This window comes from Equus przewalskii, chromosome 7 (genome assembly GCF_037783145.1).
Source record: "Equus przewalskii isolate Varuska chromosome 7, EquPr2, whole genome shotgun sequence".
NCBI classification, from domain to species: domain Eukaryota; kingdom Metazoa; phylum Chordata; class Mammalia; order Perissodactyla; family Equidae; genus Equus; species Equus przewalskii.
This window is the reverse complement of record NC_091837.1, coordinates 44,647,535-44,665,117: the sequence shown is the minus strand read 5'-3', so window position 1 is coordinate 44,665,117 and position 17,583 is coordinate 44,647,535. Positions and strand designations below refer to the sequence as shown.

Below are 17,583 nucleotides of genomic sequence, written 5' to 3'. Positions count from 1 at the left end.
AGTAGATGGGATAGGGGCTTGTACTGGGTTAAGTCTGTGGTAGTCCCCAGTCATTCTCCAGGGTTCATCGCATTTCTGAAAGAGTCAGACTGGTGAATTAAATGGAGATATGATAGGGCTCACCACCTCTGAATCCTTTAGGTCACTCATCTCTGCCAATCTCCCTTGTATACGATGTTATTTTTATTTACTATCTTGGCCAAGTGGGCAGTTTCATCAGTTTCCATGTGGCTTTCCACACTGTAATAGCTCTTCTTCTACATACCAGGGACCCAATGTGGGGTGTACTTTAAATCCAAGTATATCAATTTCAATCATATACTTGGGGGTTGAGGAAACGACCTTTGGGTGGGTCCACAGACTCACTGGGTATACCAAGGCAGATCTTAGTCAGGACTCGATGAATTGCTTAGTCCTCATAGGCCCACTCCAATACATGGGTGTGGTGATGCTCTTGGTCAATGTCAACTCAGATCTTGTGTCAAATAGTCCTAAAACTGTCTGGTGAATTCCCTTTCCACAGTGTACAATCACTCGGGTAAGTGGCTGTAGGTCTCTTTGGGGAAGTGCTGGGGGAATCATCACACTATACACTTGCCATGGTGTCGCTATGTCCTTCCTTCTAGAGACTCAGCCACCTCCTCAGTCATTGAGTTTCAGATCTGTAAATGGCTCAGATCTGGGAACTGAGCAAGAGATTGTGACTTTTCATAGGCCTGACCACTCTTAGGCCTCTTCTCTAAAATTCTTGTTATTTGTTGATTATTGAATTAAAAAGAACCCTTGTTCAATTCTCTGGTAACCTAAAACTGCTCTAAAAAATAGTCTATTAACTAAAAAAATGTTAAACCCCCCCCCCTTGTTGGATCAGTGTGATGTCAAGGTAGTCCCTATTTCTTTGGACTCTACTATGACAAAGGGTGGAAGAGTTATAGTTCTGTCCTCTTTTGCCCCCGGGGACACCATCTCTATTACCCACCTCTGCAACTTCTTCAGACTAAGCACCCTTGACTACTCTTTTAACCTTGTCCATCACTGTGGGCAGCCTCCTGGCCTTTGTTACTTCGGGGCTCCATCATCCCCATGGTTGTTCATGAGCTCAGCTCTGTGCCCGCCTCTCCCACTGTCATCCCAGCCTGCAGAGGAGCCACCACTGAACTTCCTAGTGATGCTGCTGTCCCTCTCACCAGGGCATTCCCTATGGCCTTAATGGATGGGGTCTCCTCGGGGTCCTCCTGTGGAGCACTGGGGCTCTTCTGGCTTTACTTTATGTATTCCAGCATGCTCCCTTCCCTCAGTCTTTCTATTCCTTCCTTTACTTTCTGCCAGGGCAACTCAGGCATTTCCACTTTGCTGAGTTTGCCATGATTTTACGTACCTCTGAAGAGCCACTTCAATAGTGACTTTGCCCCATGCTCTGGGGTCCTTTCCAGGGTGTTGAATCCCATGTTCTGGAAAAGTGTCCTTAGGCCAATGAATTCTTGTTTATTGAGCCTATGTTCTGGCTCCCATGATCAAGCACCCGTGTGGTGTTGGATTGGAACTGGAGATACCGGTATGAACTCATGGTTTTTAACATATCAATAGAGAGAAACATAAATACAGATATGTGTATGTATATGAATACTTATATTTTCTAGCTCTATCCTTGCAGAGGGCCTGGAGGCATTGGCACCTTAGAAGCAACGAATACACATAGTGCTCAGATTTTGGTTTCTAAATATTGTTGTCCACTAAAAGGGACCAGACATACGTGGAGAAGTGGCCGATTCCAAGGATGGGGCAGGGAAAGTACAGAATGGGCCCGGGACATCTTATTGTGCCAGAAAGCAAGGAAATTCTCAAAGAATGATGGAGAAATGTCAAAAAAGAACACAGGAGCCAGCCTGAAGGGGCTCCTACTGGTCAAATCTGGGACAATTTAAGCATCAAAATAAATAATGACAGTTAGAGATTACAACCCATTGACTAAAATAAGAATCCAGGGGTCCTTACTGATATACATAAATAAAGAGAAGGAAAAGTTCTTCCTTACAGTAGAATGCCGACTGATTACTGTAGAAGAAATGAACAATAGAATTAGAAATTTAAAAATCACAACGTATATCATGGTGGCTAAAGTTAATAATACTGTATGGCATATTTGAAAGTTGCCAAGAGAGTAGATCTTAAAAGTTCTCATCACTAGAAAAAAATTTGTAACTATGTGTGGTGATGGATCTTAACTAGACTTATTGTTGTGAACATTTTGCAATATATACAAATATTGAATTATGTTGTATACCCAAAACTAACATAATGTTATATGTCAATTATATCTCAATTAAAAAATCACTTTTTGGCAACCATCATAGTAATAATTCATTCAAGACACACAGATGTTAAAGCTAGTAGGTGAAAGCTTGATGTTAAATACTGTGTTTACACGGTCTCAAAGTATCCTCTCCACTTCTTAATTACAAAGGAGAAAATAGTAAACTTGTGAATACCCCAAAACCAAATGACTAAAGTTAACATTAATGGGACTAATAAACATCATGTACCTTTTGATGCAACGTACCGAAAAGAATGTAACATCACTTTGTGGTGTCCTGCAAGCAATACATACCCTATCTAATCATGAGAACGCATTAAGCAAAAATTGAGGGACAATCCATAAATTACTGGACTCTTCAAAAATGCCGAGTCATAGACATGAAATGAAAGTCAAAGACACAATGAGGAACTCTTCCTCTGTAAAGGAGGTTAAATAGATTGGACAATTAAATGGAATGTGTGATCCTGGATTGGATCCTGGACCAGCAAAAAAAATCCTAATAAAGGAAAAGTATTGGGACAATTAGCAAAATTTGAGTTAAGTTCTGTAGATTAGGTACTAATGTACCAATATTAATTTCTTGATTTTGATAATTGTCTTATAATTATAAAAGAGATTGTCACTGTTTTTAGGAAATATACACTGAAGTATTTAGAGGTAAAGGGGTATCATGTCTGCAACTTAAGTGAGTCAAGATAGATAGATAAATAGAAAAAGAGAAGTTGAAGTGGGAGAAAATGATAAATAAATGTAGTAAAACACTACCTAGGGAATTTGTGTGAAGGGGGTTATTTGTATTAGTTACAACTTTTTAAAGACAAATTATTTCAAAATCAAAAATTAAAAGAAAAAATTCTTCTATAGAGGAAAGGCTTAAAATAGTAACATTGAAAGCAAGGTAAAATATCAAAGAGATTAACACAATTGGGGAAAGATTGATTTAATCACACATAGGATCAAACATAAGATAAACAATAGTAAATGATTAATGTCCCTAAATGGAACTGGAAACTATGATAACACAACTCTTCTATGACAAAAAGATGGAACTAGAGGAAGTTACAGGAAGGCAGATTTTGGCCCAATATAACATAGAACCTTCTGGCAAGCAGCACTGCTCAACGATCAAATGATTTGAAGTAATGAGCAATTTGGAAGCAGTCCTATCCCCGGAAGGATTCAGACGAGGGCTAGGTAACCGTCTACAGAAAGGCCTGGGAGGTGTCCCTCATCGGTTGGGAGGTTCAACTGTCTATCTGAAGCCTTTTCTGACTGTAGCATTCTTAGAGTTTGCAAGTGGAATAATATCTACTTCAATGGTGTTAGTTGTGAAGACAAGCGCGTCCTTAGGAATTCAGAAGAAAACTTGTAGAGTGAGGTAAAAAATGTTAAAAGTGCCCTGCAAGTACTCTGATCACTTTTGTCTCGAACATGACCCAAGTTGTCCTTAGGTTAACACCTTGGTTGAACTTAGAATGATTTTTCTGTCATTCCTAAAATCACTATTAAATAGTATTATATTATGGATAATATTTAACTAGTGATAATTTTTTCTTCTAAAGTGCATCTCAAATTTTAATGTACATACAAACAACTTGGAGATCTTTTTAAAATGCAGATTTGGATTCTGATTTTGATTCAGTAGTGAAACTTATAAAACTTCTAGAATAAAATATAGGTGAAAATTATAGTGATGTTGGCAAAGATTTCTTGGGTTTGGCAGATTCCTTAAATATCACACAAAATGCACAAAGTATAAAAAAAAGCAAGAAATTTGGCTTTGTCAAAATTAAAAACCTTTGCTCTCCAAAAGATACTATTAAGAAAATGAAAAGGAAAGTCACAGACTGAGAGAAAATATTTGTGAAACATGTATCAGACAAAGGACTTGTATCTAGAATATATAAACTCTTACAAATCAGTAATAAGAAAACCCTCCAGTAAAAATATGGGCAAATATTTGAATAGACACTTCCCATGAAGATGTATGGCTGACAAATAAGCATATGAAAAGATGCTTAACACCATTGGTCATTAGAGAAGTGCAAATTATTATCACAATGAGATAGAACCACACACTCTTAGGATGGCCAAAATTAAAAAGACTGACCATACCAACTGTGGATAAGGATGTGGAGCAACTGGAACTCTCAATACAGTGCAGGTAGGAACATACGGTATAACCATCTGAGGAAACATTTTTTTTTCTAATTTTTTTTTTTTTTTTTTTTTTTTGAGGAAGATTAGCCCTGAGCTAACATCTCCTACCAATCCTCCTCTTTTTGCTGAGGAAGACTGGCCCTGAGCTAACATCCCATCTTCCTCTACTTTATATGTGGGACACCTGCCACAGCATGGCTTGCCAAGCAGTGCCATGCCTGCACCCAGGATCTGAACTGGCAAACCCCAGGCTGCTGAAGTGAAACATGTAAAGTTAACTGCTGTACCACCGGGCTGGCCCTTGAGGAAACACTTTTTAAGTTTCACAAAAGTTAAATATGCACCTACCCTATACGAACTAGCCATTCTACTCCTGTGTTTACCCGAGACATGAAAACACATGTCCATACAAAGATTTGCACATAAATGTTCATAAAGACTTTATTTGTAATAGTCAAAAACCATAAACAACTCAAATGTCCATCAGGTGAATGGATAAACAAACAATATATTCATATAATGGAATACCACTCAACAATAAAAAGGAATGAACTACTGATATACAGTGTAACGTGGATATCAAAATAATCATGGATCTCAAAATATTCTGAGTGAAAGAAGCCATACAAGTCTACACACTGTATGATTATATTTATATAAATATAATTCTAGAAAATGCAAACTAGCCTCTAGTAACAAAAAGGAGATCAGTGCTTGCCTGGGGATGGGTGTGGGGCAAGTGCCAGGTAAGGACAAGAGAAAGGATTGCAAAAAGGCCATGAGGAAGCTTTTACAGGTGATGGATATATTCACTAGCTTGATTGTGGTATGTCAAAAGTTACAAAAGGTTTAAATACATACAGTTTATCTCAAGAAACTATAAAAAGTGCAGATTCTGATTCAGTAGGTTTGGGGTGGGGCCAGGAGTCTGCATTTTTAACTCCCAGTGATGCTGATGACATTTTTCATGCCACATTTTGAGTGACAAAGCTCTGAGTAGTCTTTGTCTCATATATATGTACCATTTGAGTGCAGATGTGGCTGTACCATGTTGGATAGTGCAGACAGAATATTTCCATCACTGAAGAAAGTTCTATTGGATGTCAGGAGTCAAAATTCTTGAATACACTGACTATTAATCGTCATACCAATTTTCTCCCAACTATGACCTGTCTTTGTTCATTTGACTCTCAGGCTGACTGCTCTCCCTTCATAAAGCTTTGCTGGAATTCTATTCTGGGTTCTTATAGTATGTTGCTTACATTTCATTTTATCATGTTCTTCATTTTGACTTGCATTACAGTTGGGATAAAGTTTAAAGAACAGAAAGTTAACCTGGAGGCAGATGTTAGTTCAATTTGAGGAGCTTCCTAACAATTTAGATTTGTCTAAAAAATCTCACATTCTAACACCCCTTCCTCCCTATCCACAACATTGATATTTCATGGCTCCTGTGGCTTTATTCAGGATTGTGCACTGGTCCAAGTAAGTTCCAGTGTGGCTTCTATCACTACTGAGAGATGTGACCTGAGGTAAATCAGAACATCTCTAGGATTGAATTCTCATCCCTAAAATGAGGGGGTTGAACTAGATTATTTTACTATTTCTTCTGATTCTTATTTCAAAATGAAGATGGCATGAAGCCAGAAATAACTTTAGCTTTTTGGCTCTGGGTAAAGAGTGGGTTAGACTACATGTTCAGAGTCAAAGTTTTTCAGTTGGACACTACCAACCTTTGTATAGTTTATACCTGGGATTGGCAAACTTTTTCTGTAAAGGGCCAGACAGTATACATTTTTGGCTTTGGGGCCATCTGGTCTCTGTCGCATATATTAAACTCTCTATTGTGGTGTGAAAATAGTCATAGATGGTATGTCGATGAATGCGTGTGATTGGTTTTGGCCCACAGTTGGTTTGCTGACTCCTGCTTTAGACTGAAATACCAATCTTCTAACCATCTGAAGTTAGGCAGAGAAATCAGGGGAGAAACACACTTTACTGACACAATTTTATTAACTCTGGGAACACAATATAAATGGTCTTTCACATCTAAAGACAACAATCGAACAAGTTATCATAATTTCAGGATATACATACTTTAATTAACTATATTTATAAAAGATATAAAAATATTTCACAAACTTGGGAAGACGTGGTCATGAGACTTCATTGTAAAGAGGGGAATAGGATGTTAGAGATTTTTCAAATCTACAAAGGATTTTTCAAAATTTACACTGTTAATAAAGTTCTTGCTTACATAATCCACATTTTATCTTTATTCATCAGAAGACTTAAGTAGAGCAGCTTTCTTCTTATACTTGTCTCCAATCTCTCTAATATTTTCCAAGAGATCTTCAGACATGTATTCTTCAAACTCTCTATCAACTTTAGCAAGTTGCTCCTCCAGATGTTTCTAGTGGAAACAATTAGCAATTGTTAAGGTGAAAACATTAATTTCTTTTGAAGTGCTTGATTGTGAAATTTACAAACAAGACTGAAGCATTTGTAGGAACAGGAATAAAAGGAATACTCTTGTATCCACCTATTTGGGCCCTTTCCTGATCATATCCCCTTCTCTTTTCTCCCCAGAGACAACCACTCTCCTGAACAGTGCTTTTCTTTATACTTTTACCACACACATAAAGATAGATATATATGTATGTATCTCTATACTATATACTAGTTTAGCAATCCTTGTTTTTAACCTTCATATTTACTGAATATTAAATACAATGTTCTATGACATTTTTTATCCACTATTTTAAGATTCTTTCACAATACATATAGCTATAGTTTATTCATGTACTGCTATATAATATTCTATTGAATGAATATATCAACATTTACTTATCCCTTTTACTGTTAATGAATTTTTGTTGGTTCCTAGGTGCGGTAGGCTGAGTACCAGCCTCACCAAAGATATCCATGTCCTAATCCGCAGAACCTGTGAGCATGTTATCTTACAAAGCAAAAGGAACTTTGCAGGTGTGATTAAGTTAAGGATCTTGAGAAAAGGAGATTATTTTGCATTATCCTGATCAAATGTAATCACAAGGGTTCTTGTAAGAGAGAAACAGCAGTGAGAGTCAGAGAAGATATAAGGACAGAAGAGAGGTCAGAGAGGATAGAAGATGCTGTATGCTGTTGCTTTGAAGATGGAGGAAGAGGCCACAAGCCAAGGACTGTAGGTGGCCACTAGAAGGTGAAAAAGGCAAGGAAATGGATTCCCCCCTAGAGCCTCTAGGATTACAGCCCAAAGAGCCCATTTTAGACTTCTGTGTTGCTTTAAGCCATAAATTGGTAATTCGTTACAGCAGCAATAGGAAACTAGTACACCAGGTATTTGCTCTTTTACTATTTCAAATATTATACTGTAACAAATTACAACAAACTGGGTGGCTTAAAACAACAGAAATTTATTCCCTCACAGTTCTGGAGGCCAGAAGTCCAACACCAAGATGTTGGCAGGGCTATGTTCTCTCTGAACGCTCTAGGAAAGAACTCTTCCTTGCCTCTTCCCAGCTTCTGGCAGTTCCCAGCAATCCTTGGCACTCCTTCCTTACAGCTGCGTCACTCTAATTTCTCCCTCCATCTTCACATGGCCTTCTTACAAGGATACCAGTCACTGGATTTAGGGCCTACCTTAATCAAGTGTGACCTCATCTTAACTAATTACACCCACAAAGACTTTATTTCCATATAAGGTCATACTATGAATTCCTGGGGGATACTATTCAACCCAGTACAGTACTCTAGTACACAATGTAAAAATCTCTTCAAATACCTAGAGTGGAACTGCATAGTATTAGGGATTGCCAAATTGCTTTCTAAAATTGTCACATCAATTTACAACCCCAGCAGTATAAATGAGAACGCCCATCTCTCTACATCCTTGTTAGCATTTATTATTATAAAAGGTTATTTTTTTTTTTGCCAATTTCTTAAGGGTAGGTAATGGTATATCTTTTCATATGTTTATTTGCCACATGGGCTCTTTGTGAAACTCCTCAGTTGAGTCCTTTGCCCACTTTCCGTATTTATTTTTTGGAGGTCATTATATATCTGGATGTTAATCCTTTTTGAGTTGTTTTAAAAATATCTTTTATCATTTTTGTGGCTTGTCTTTCCACTCTCCATGTCTTTTGATGTAGAGATCTTAATTTTAATAAAGCTGAATTTATAAATAATTTATCTTGTGCTTTGTACTTTTTGTGTCTAATTTAAGAACCTCTTTACAATTTTTAAGACATAAAGATAGTCTCATAATTCTTCTAAAAGTTAAAAATTTAGCCTCACATCGATTTCTCAATCCATTTGGAACTGATTTCTGTCTTGGGTTTAAGGTAGGAAACCAACTCTATTAATTCAACAATTCATTTTACCCACTATTTTGCAATACCACCTCTCTCACCTATCAGTTTCCTGTCTATGTTCATGCATTCATTTCTGGACTCTTAATCAGAGATTGGTTTGTATGCATCAATACTACAATGTGTTAATTACAGCTTTATAATAATTTTTGGCACATCTAAACACACCAAAAAAAAAAGCGTCTGTGCCCATCAGGGAGGTAGGAGTTCAGAACAGGATTCAGCAATCTTTTTCTGTAAAGGGCCAAGTAAAAAATATTTTAGATTTTGCGAGCCAGACAGTCTTTGTTGCGACTGCTCAACCCTGCCATTGCAGTGGAGAAGCAGCCATAGATAACTGAATGAAGTGGCAATGTTCCAATAAAACTTTATTTACAAAACCATGCTGTGGGCACAATTTGGCCTGTAGGCTGCAGTTTGCTGTCCCCTGGCCTAGAACATCAACCACATATAGGACCTGTATGGGGCTCCAATCAGGAACTGCTCAAAGAAACACTTTGTCCCATAGGAAAAATATACCATCTAAAGATACCATTAGATCCAAATTCCTGTTTTCCTTAGTCCAATTTCATTACTTGTAAAATTTCCCACCATTAGGTTTTAATGATGATCAGCTGACTTTCTATGCTTCTTCCATACTTTACAGACCAACTGTGAATTTTGCATAGTGCAAAGTAAGTGCTCAATAAATGTTTGTTGAATTTGGTCTAATCTTTTTGAACAGTGAACATTTAGTTACACACAAAGTAACTAAAAAGTAATAGTAATCTATCATTAGAGTTTCAAACCTAAGTTTATATTAACTGATTAAAATTTTAACAGCTGTGGCTACTTTTCACATAAATCCCTAGTGATAACTCACTACTGGATTAACACTGAGGTCACACTGACAGTTACAGATAATAGATAGAGGTGCAAAGGAAGTTGGCAATGATTTAGTACATTCTTCTCATTTTTCAGATGAAGAAAGTGAAGACCAAAAGAAGTAAAATGATACACACAAGCAGACTTTCTCAATCTAAGCCAACCACTGTATGTTATGAACGAACATTTCTCTTATGCAGTTAGGATGGAACTACTATACACCATCCTTGGGAGAATGAGAAAGTAATCACTTGAATAATTTTCTGGTCTGTGGTTCAGATGAATACTGGTTGAAAAAGGATCCATGAAAGGTTATAGAGCCACTAAGCGGTTGAATTAGGAAGAAGTGGGTAGAACCCAGGTTTTCTGATGAAGCATCTAGAACTTTCTTTTTTTTCTTTTTTTTGAGGAAGATTAGCCCTGAGCTAACATCTGCTGCCAATCCTCCTCTTTTTGATGAGGAAGACTGGCCCTGAGCTAACATCTGTGCCCATCTTCCTCTCCTTTATATGTGGGACACCTACCACAGCATGGCTTGACAAGGGGTGCCATGTGTGTACCCAGGATCCGAACCGGTGAACTCTGGGCTGCCGAACTGGAATATGCGAACTTAACCACTGTGCCACTGGGCTGGCCCCTAGGACATTTCCTTTAGTTCTTACTACCAAGCATAGAAGAACAATGGCAAGCAAGAAAGCAGCCATTCAATGTCTTTCAGGAGAGACGGGGTAAGTAGGCTATCACATGCTCTACTATCAATAAATGGAGGTCTATTAATGTGATATGAGTTTTTTTCCTTCAGTCATTCACAGATGGAAATACACTGTCACCTGATAAATTACCCAGGAATTTTAGAGTTTAGCAATTTATCTTGACTCTTGGGCTGTGTACAGGTTAGAGGAACAGTTTCATTGTTGAACTTTCAAGGTACGTGAAAGGTGGACATAAGTAAACTTCATATTTTAGAAATTCTTTATTCTTAAAATATCATTTAATGTTGTTTATGTGAACAAAACAGATTACTTTATAAAATGCACGAGTGTCGCCTTACCACACTACTAGACAGGATCTTCTGATAAATTTTTACTAGATCAAATTTTCCATATAAATAACATTTATCATTTAATTTCTACGGAAACAAAACAGAAATACATCAACGTTTTAGAAAGCTTTCTCAGAATGTAGGAAAGACCTTCACATACTTACCTCCACAGACCCTACATGTGTAGCAACCATCTCTAAAAGACGCTGCAAGTTATTTCCCACTTTTCGTCTTTCTTCAGTTGTGGTCTGTACAACAAGTTGGTATCTGTAGAATAAAAACTCTTGTTTGAGTTGTCTAGAAAAAAACCTAATATATCAGTTCTAGTTAGCTCACGTCTCCTTTTCATATTCAATAAAACCAGACTCTGATTGGTATATGTGTTCCCTGCTCTATGTATAATTCAGAGAAGGCCACTTCTCAACCATTAAAACAGAAATAAAAACATTTTCAAAGATCCTTTGCAAGCAACAAAACAAAAGAACACCAAGAACTCATGCTTTAACATACAAAGGTTGGGAACAAATAGTCTTACCTGAGTCTCCAAAGGAATTGTAAACCTAAATGCTTTCAGGGGCAAGACATTAAATACATTTGAATGGGGGAGTAGAAGTCTTACCTTTAGACATTCAAATTCAAATTCAAAGCAAAAAAAGGGCAAGCCAAAAAAACCTTTCAAGTGAGTTTTTCATCACTAGGTTACAACTAAGGAAATGAAGAGGTGTGAGTTTTTTTTTAAGAGTTGTATTTCCAACCACAAAGTAAGATTTTTTTATTTGAGGGCCACCTAAGACTTAAAAAAAAGTATATTTTAATATTACACAGTGTGGCTAAAATTTTTCCTATGTGAGTTTTAAAATAAAAGGGAAACCTAAAGGAAAAACTTGACAATGTATAATTTAATAATGAAGAACTTCTAAGAAATGTTACGTAAAATACAGTCAGTTCTGCTATAATGCTTGTTTGGCACTGTGTATTTTTTCCAACTGGATTGATATACTAGGTAGAAATTGGAGCATAATGCAAATTCTGCATCTGCTTAAGCCTATTTCCTCCTTGAGAAACACTATGTGAATGCCAAAAACTGCACTCATCTGAATCCAGATGCAAAGGAATACACAAAATACAAAATATGTATGCACATACCTCAAAAGTGCACCAGCTCCCTCAGTTCATTGCCAGTGTGATGAGCCACGTGCATCCACATCTGGTGTGACAACTTCCCATCTGATTCAGATAACCCTCCTTCCACCGCTTCTCAATAATTCACAAGCTGCAACCCTTTGAATGCCCACTCCCCCTGGCAAACTTCAGGTCTTTTGTAGGTAAAGTGTCATATTTATTATAGCATTTATGTATTTCTTAATCATTTAACATGTGTACAATTGTGCTAAGATTTTTATTAGGTTCCCACCTTTTGTTTGTGTGTGTCACTGACAGAGTTTCTGAGTGTTGTGCTTCAGTCCTCTGATTTTTATTGCATGATTTTGCATGGTGTTGTGATTATTACGAAGGCACAGGTTGTGTTATAGGAGACTGTATAATTTATAGCATAATTATAGTTTACTAAATAATATACATAATTTCTAGAAAATGTATCTTAAAAATATGAACTCAGTGGAGTTTATTAACACTTAGTGGAATTCTGTTAGAATTTACTAACAAATAGCCAGATATTTGAACTGATTTGGAATTTTATGTTGTTTTCAGGGATTCAAAGTCATTTATTAAATAGATCTAAAAATGAATGATTCCTTAGGGGACAATAGCCATAATGGTAGCGGAATGCATTTTTCTAGGCAAAGTATCTCAAATTATAAGCTGCTCTGCTTAAGTTATATTCACCACTCCCTCTCCCCTAAATAGCTCTATAATATAAAGCAAATAAACATAATCTAGTTTTATAGAAATGTTAAATAATTAATCTGAAAATAAAAATAAATCTTGGCGAGATGAACTTACTCCCGCTGAATAGCATCTAATTCATTCATAGCTTCACTGAGGCCCTCATTAACAGCACTTTCTAGCAGGTGCTTGTGTTTCTCCAAGGATTCCAGCTCATTGGCACATTTTTTGTCCTCTTCCTCAGCTTCCTAGCAGGATAAAGTCACAGTTATGATTTTTTCATATTCACATTCTATATATTCCAGGTAGATTTAAAAAATTTATGTAAAGCATTTATAAAAAATCAGGTTGCATCATCATCTGTATTCTCAGGATGATTAATCCTTTACATGTAAGAGACTTTACACTGCTCCCTTGGGAATTTTATACTGTAAACATAAATGTGACCTTTTCAATAAGCCTGTAGAGAATTCATTCAGCAGTATTTTCAAGTCTGTACTGTAGGAAATTTTATGATACCCTGATTTAATTTTTTTCCATGAGCATATAAGAAGCCTTTTATATAGGTCAAAATGTGGATGCCTTTCATATTACCATTATTTCACATATGCATTAACTATGTACAGGCAAAGTAGCCCAAATTCATCACTTCTTAGGTTCCTCAAAATGAAATATGATAGTCTTTCACTTAAGTGCTTTAGAGAATAAACTTAAGTGTATTGTCACGGAGGACATATGAAAAATCAAAATGATTACCAAATGCCTCATATTTCAGATATAGATCATATTATTGTGGTGTATTTTCTAAAAATTTCACACTGCTTAAAAAAATGTATAGGTCCTAAACACAATATGGGTCAAAAGTTTTTAATTTCTGATAGTTGGTTCGTGTAACTATGTAAAAAATTTTGGTGTGGTTTAAAGTTTCATATAAATTGTATAAGTGGCAATGCACAGTCATCTGAGTACTTCCCTAAGAAAAATGCTGGCCAGAAGGTGGGGTAGAGGTGGTGGGGAATGAATCCAATTATTTTACCCATATTCTAGAATTTTTTTTTTTTGAGGCAGATTAGCCCTGAGCTAACATCTGCTGCCAATCCTCCTCTTTTTTTGCTGAAGAAGGACTGGCCCTGAGCTAACATCCATGCCCATCTTCCTCTACTTTATATGTGGGATGCCTGCCACAACATGGCTTCCCAAGTGGTGTGTAGGTCCACACCCAGAATCCGAACCAGTGAACCCTGGGCCGCCAAAGTGGAACATGCAAACTTAACCCCTGTGTCACTGGGCTGGCTCTCATATTCTAGATTTCATGTAAGTGGTCTTTGGAATTTGGCCAGGATAGTCAGTTTGCAATGACTATGGGCAATCATGTGTATTAAAAGGCCTTATTGGGGTTCAACCTTTAGGAGTACTTAATACTAAATCTCTATTAAAAGGTGGAAGAGATTACGTTTACAACAAGTTTTGGTCTTCCAAGGATACTGAATCACATGTGCAAGCATAAAATATCAATGGGACAGAAAACACGCACTGTGGTGAAATAGCCTAATTCCAGAAAAAAGTTCTTTAAAAGAACAAAATAAAATAACTCCTTACAATAAACTTTGGAAGAGAAACTAAACTAAAACACAAGTTGTAAGATATAGTTTAAAAATTTCAGTTCGATGTCAGAACAGATGCCTAGTCAATCAATTTATGACAGCTTTCGCTAACCTATACAAACGGTGGCAAAGTTCTTACCTTAACTTTTTGTTGGTAAAGATCATCCAGCTTTTGAACTTCTTCTTTCAGAGATCTTACACTTCTCCTGCTTTCAGTTATCATTGTATTTAACTTGAGGAATAAAACTTTGGTTTAGAAATCATAACTGTACATCAAAAAATTTTTAATAAAGAACTTTTATATTATCAATCAACTAACTGAACTATTGTATTTCTTGTGATCCTTTTGGACTCTCACCTATCATTTGTCCAAGAAATTTATTATCTCCCTAAGAGGAGTTAATCTCAAGGAAACATGTTATTTTAATGTATAATGTTTAAATGCAGAGTGGTATAGTAGGGCATTAGTTAAGAATCAAGTCTGGCTTAAGTCTCAGTAAAACAAGGATACCAAAATCCGTTTTTCCGCTAGTAGCTGTGGGAGTGCTTTTTAAGCTCTTATATATATTATTATTAAATATTATTTAAATATTACAGATACTAATATTTTTATATTTATTAATAAACATAAATTGTTTTTGCTTTCTATTTTGAAGTCTAGCTTTACTTAGACTTTAGTTGGTTATCTAGCTTTCCATTTGTGTGTTCACTTTCTGGGATGTTAAACAGAACTACTCATACTGATTTTATTGGATAATGTTTGCTAACTGGTTACACTCAATGCGTTCTTCCAAAGAGTAATAAAATAAGCACATTTCATCTTGTTAAAGCTTGAGCTTTAAGATATGTTGAAACCAAAACTGAAGAAAAAAAGTGTTTCTAAAGTTCATTTCCTGTTGACAAGTGCTGATAGCAGTTGATACCAGTAATTAATACAATGTTTTTCAGCTATACCAAGAGGAATATATTTCCTGCAGGAAACAGAAAATAGTTAAAATGTATCAATAAGCCGACATCTTTCTTTAAAAGGATATTCTACACTTACGTGAAATTAAAAAAAATTATATATACATGTTTTGGGAAAAATTTAGTAAAGCTAATGTTATTTGGCAAAAGAGAATGGTAAAATGATTACATTTATTAAAGAAATTTGCATATACTTCTTATTTAATCATAAAAAGTCCCTTGTAAGGGATGTTCCTTTCCTATTTTACAAGCAAGAGGAGTAGGTTGGAAAGAATGCTATTTACTCAGGATCATGCAGCTAGCATATGCCCAGAACTCAAAACCAGATGTTCTAACTCCAAGGACTTTTTCTCTACCACCTGCCTGTCAAATTATTTTAAAGACTAGAGTCATTGAAGCTATAAACTTTGCTTCCAATATAACGATATGTTACTTCTGAAGTAACTAATAAGTTAAACAAGTTGTTTCATTAAATTCATCTGCAATAAGACCAATGGACACCCAAATAACCGGAACTTCCATCAGGCCCTCACGGTTTGTCAAAATTATGTTTACTTATCTCTGAGCAGCTTCTACCTTCCACGTCAGCTTTACTAAAGTTTCATCAATTAATTAAAGTTTCCCCTGATTACAAAAATACACATTTCCATTGTGGTCAATAGGGGAAAAATTAAAGAAAACAACAATCACCAATAATTCTGCAGCCCAAAGGAATCACTATTAATATTTGGCATACTTCCTCCAGTATCTTTTTCATCCATTCATTCAATAAAGAGCTCCCAAGATGCTTATAAGCAAAGAAGATATCATTAATTACTTTAATTAGATGATTTTTTTCCTTCTATCATTAAGAAGACAGAAGCCACTAGACTGGAATTCCATCACTTCTCGCCTCTGACCAACTGTTGGAGCCCAGCGCAGGCTAATTCAAAATATCCCACAATAACATATTATATTGAACTAAAGTTACCTGAGATGAGATACCTTAGAATGCAGAAAGGGCATTCTGACCCTCCTGTCGCTGTGCCCCATGAAGCAGGAAAGAAACCTCCCCTGTGAAAGGCGCTCTCCCTGCATCCTTATCACCAGAGCTAGGTGACTCAGGGCCGAGAAACCTGCATAAACCAACCTTGCTAATTTACTACCTCAAACCTAAACTCTGCTTAAATTCCTAATTTCATACCCCAAACTTAAGTTTCTTTGTTCTGTCAATTCTTCACAAATTTACTCTTTCTTTGCATAAAAGATATATATACTGCCTACTTTGTTCACTCTCTGAGCATCACTTCTTTATGATCTCCAATACATACGTATTAAACTGGGGTGTTAATCTGGCCTTGTGTCAGTTTTATTACTAGTTCAGCTATAAGAAATCAAGAAGAGAAGAAAGAGGATTTTCTCCTGTTGCGACACAACCGACATATTTGTAAGAGATCTTTCCTCATTCCTTCCAGTCAGTATCAGGATGCAGGGCACCCACTTTCCTCACAAAGAGAAGTACCCCTCCAGCAATTCTCTGGATCTCGTGCCTTCATATTTCTTCACCGATCACATTCAAATCCATCAACCCCTTTTGCTCCTAACTTTTCCCTCTTTCCCTTGAACTCACTCTCTTGTCTTTAAAACCAAAGCCTCTCCCTGATAAAAAAAAAAAAAAAACCCAAAGCAAAACCACAAAAGATAGAAACTTTTCCCATATACCACTTTCTAACTACTGTTCCATCTCCTCTTTTCCTTAGACTCAAACACGTGTAACAGTCTAATGTGTAGTAGTCCACGAAGAGCAGCCTATTCATAGCATAGTATCTTCCTCTTCTACCCTTCAAACTTCAATCCACAGTGATATGCCTTCTGGCTCCTCTGCGTCATAAAATTGCTTTTGCAAATGTCACCAGTAACATCTTACTTGTTAAAGTCAATGAGTACCTTCCAGCCTTAATTTTATATGTCATCTGGGTAACATTTCCAGTTGCTAATCCCTCCCTTCTGAAATCCCCTTCCTTGGTTTCTAAGACCATGGAAACTCCTGGTTTTCTCTTTAAGTCTTGGGAGTTCCTTCTAACTCTTCCTTATGGGCTTCTCTTTCTCTGCTTGTACTTTGGATATCAGTGTTCTCCCAGGATTCTGATCCTGGCCATATTCTCATTTGCTCACTTGGGAGAGCTCTCTCTCACTCTCACACCTGGGCGATCTCTTGGCTTTAATTACCTGCATGGTAAGAAATATCCATCTATATCTGTATATTTCCAAACTCCAACTGTCTACTGGACATTCTCCAGTAGACGTCCCAGAGACTTGAAATTTAGCATATCCCACTCTGGAATTCTCTCTTCTATACCATTCTCTTGTATTCCTTATCAAGGTTCTAGAACATCGCCACTGACAAAGACTCTCTTGTTGACCAAACTACTCAGG

At 36.6% G+C, this 17,583-nt stretch overlaps 1 protein-coding gene and 1 long non-coding RNA gene across 2 annotated transcripts in view; both read right to left on the bottom strand.

Moving 5' to 3' along the window:
- Window positions 1–6,471: 6,471 nt before the first annotated feature.
- Window positions 6,472–17,583, bottom strand: part of NDC80 (NDC80 kinetochore complex component) — a 43,605-nt gene continuing 32,493 nt past the window's right edge. Inside the window, exons 14-17 of the mRNA XM_008537391.2 lie at window positions 14,342–14,434; window positions 12,716–12,846; window positions 10,918–11,020; window positions 6,472–6,890 (exon numbers count right to left, since the gene is read on the bottom strand). Of these exons, the coding sequence (XP_008535613.1) occupies window positions 6,753–6,890; window positions 10,918–11,020; window positions 12,716–12,846; window positions 14,342–14,434 (465 nt within the window). The 3' untranslated portion in view covers window positions 6,472–6,752. The remainder of the gene's footprint in view (window positions 6,891–10,917; window positions 11,021–12,715; window positions 12,847–14,341; window positions 14,435–17,583) is intronic.
- Window positions 14,935–17,492, bottom strand: LOC139084506 (uncharacterized). Its single transcript, XR_011541941.1, has 2 exons — window positions 17,377–17,492; window positions 14,935–15,173 (listed from the first exon to the last, which is right to left on the bottom strand). It is a non-coding gene; the product is annotated as an uncharacterized lncRNA (long non-coding RNA).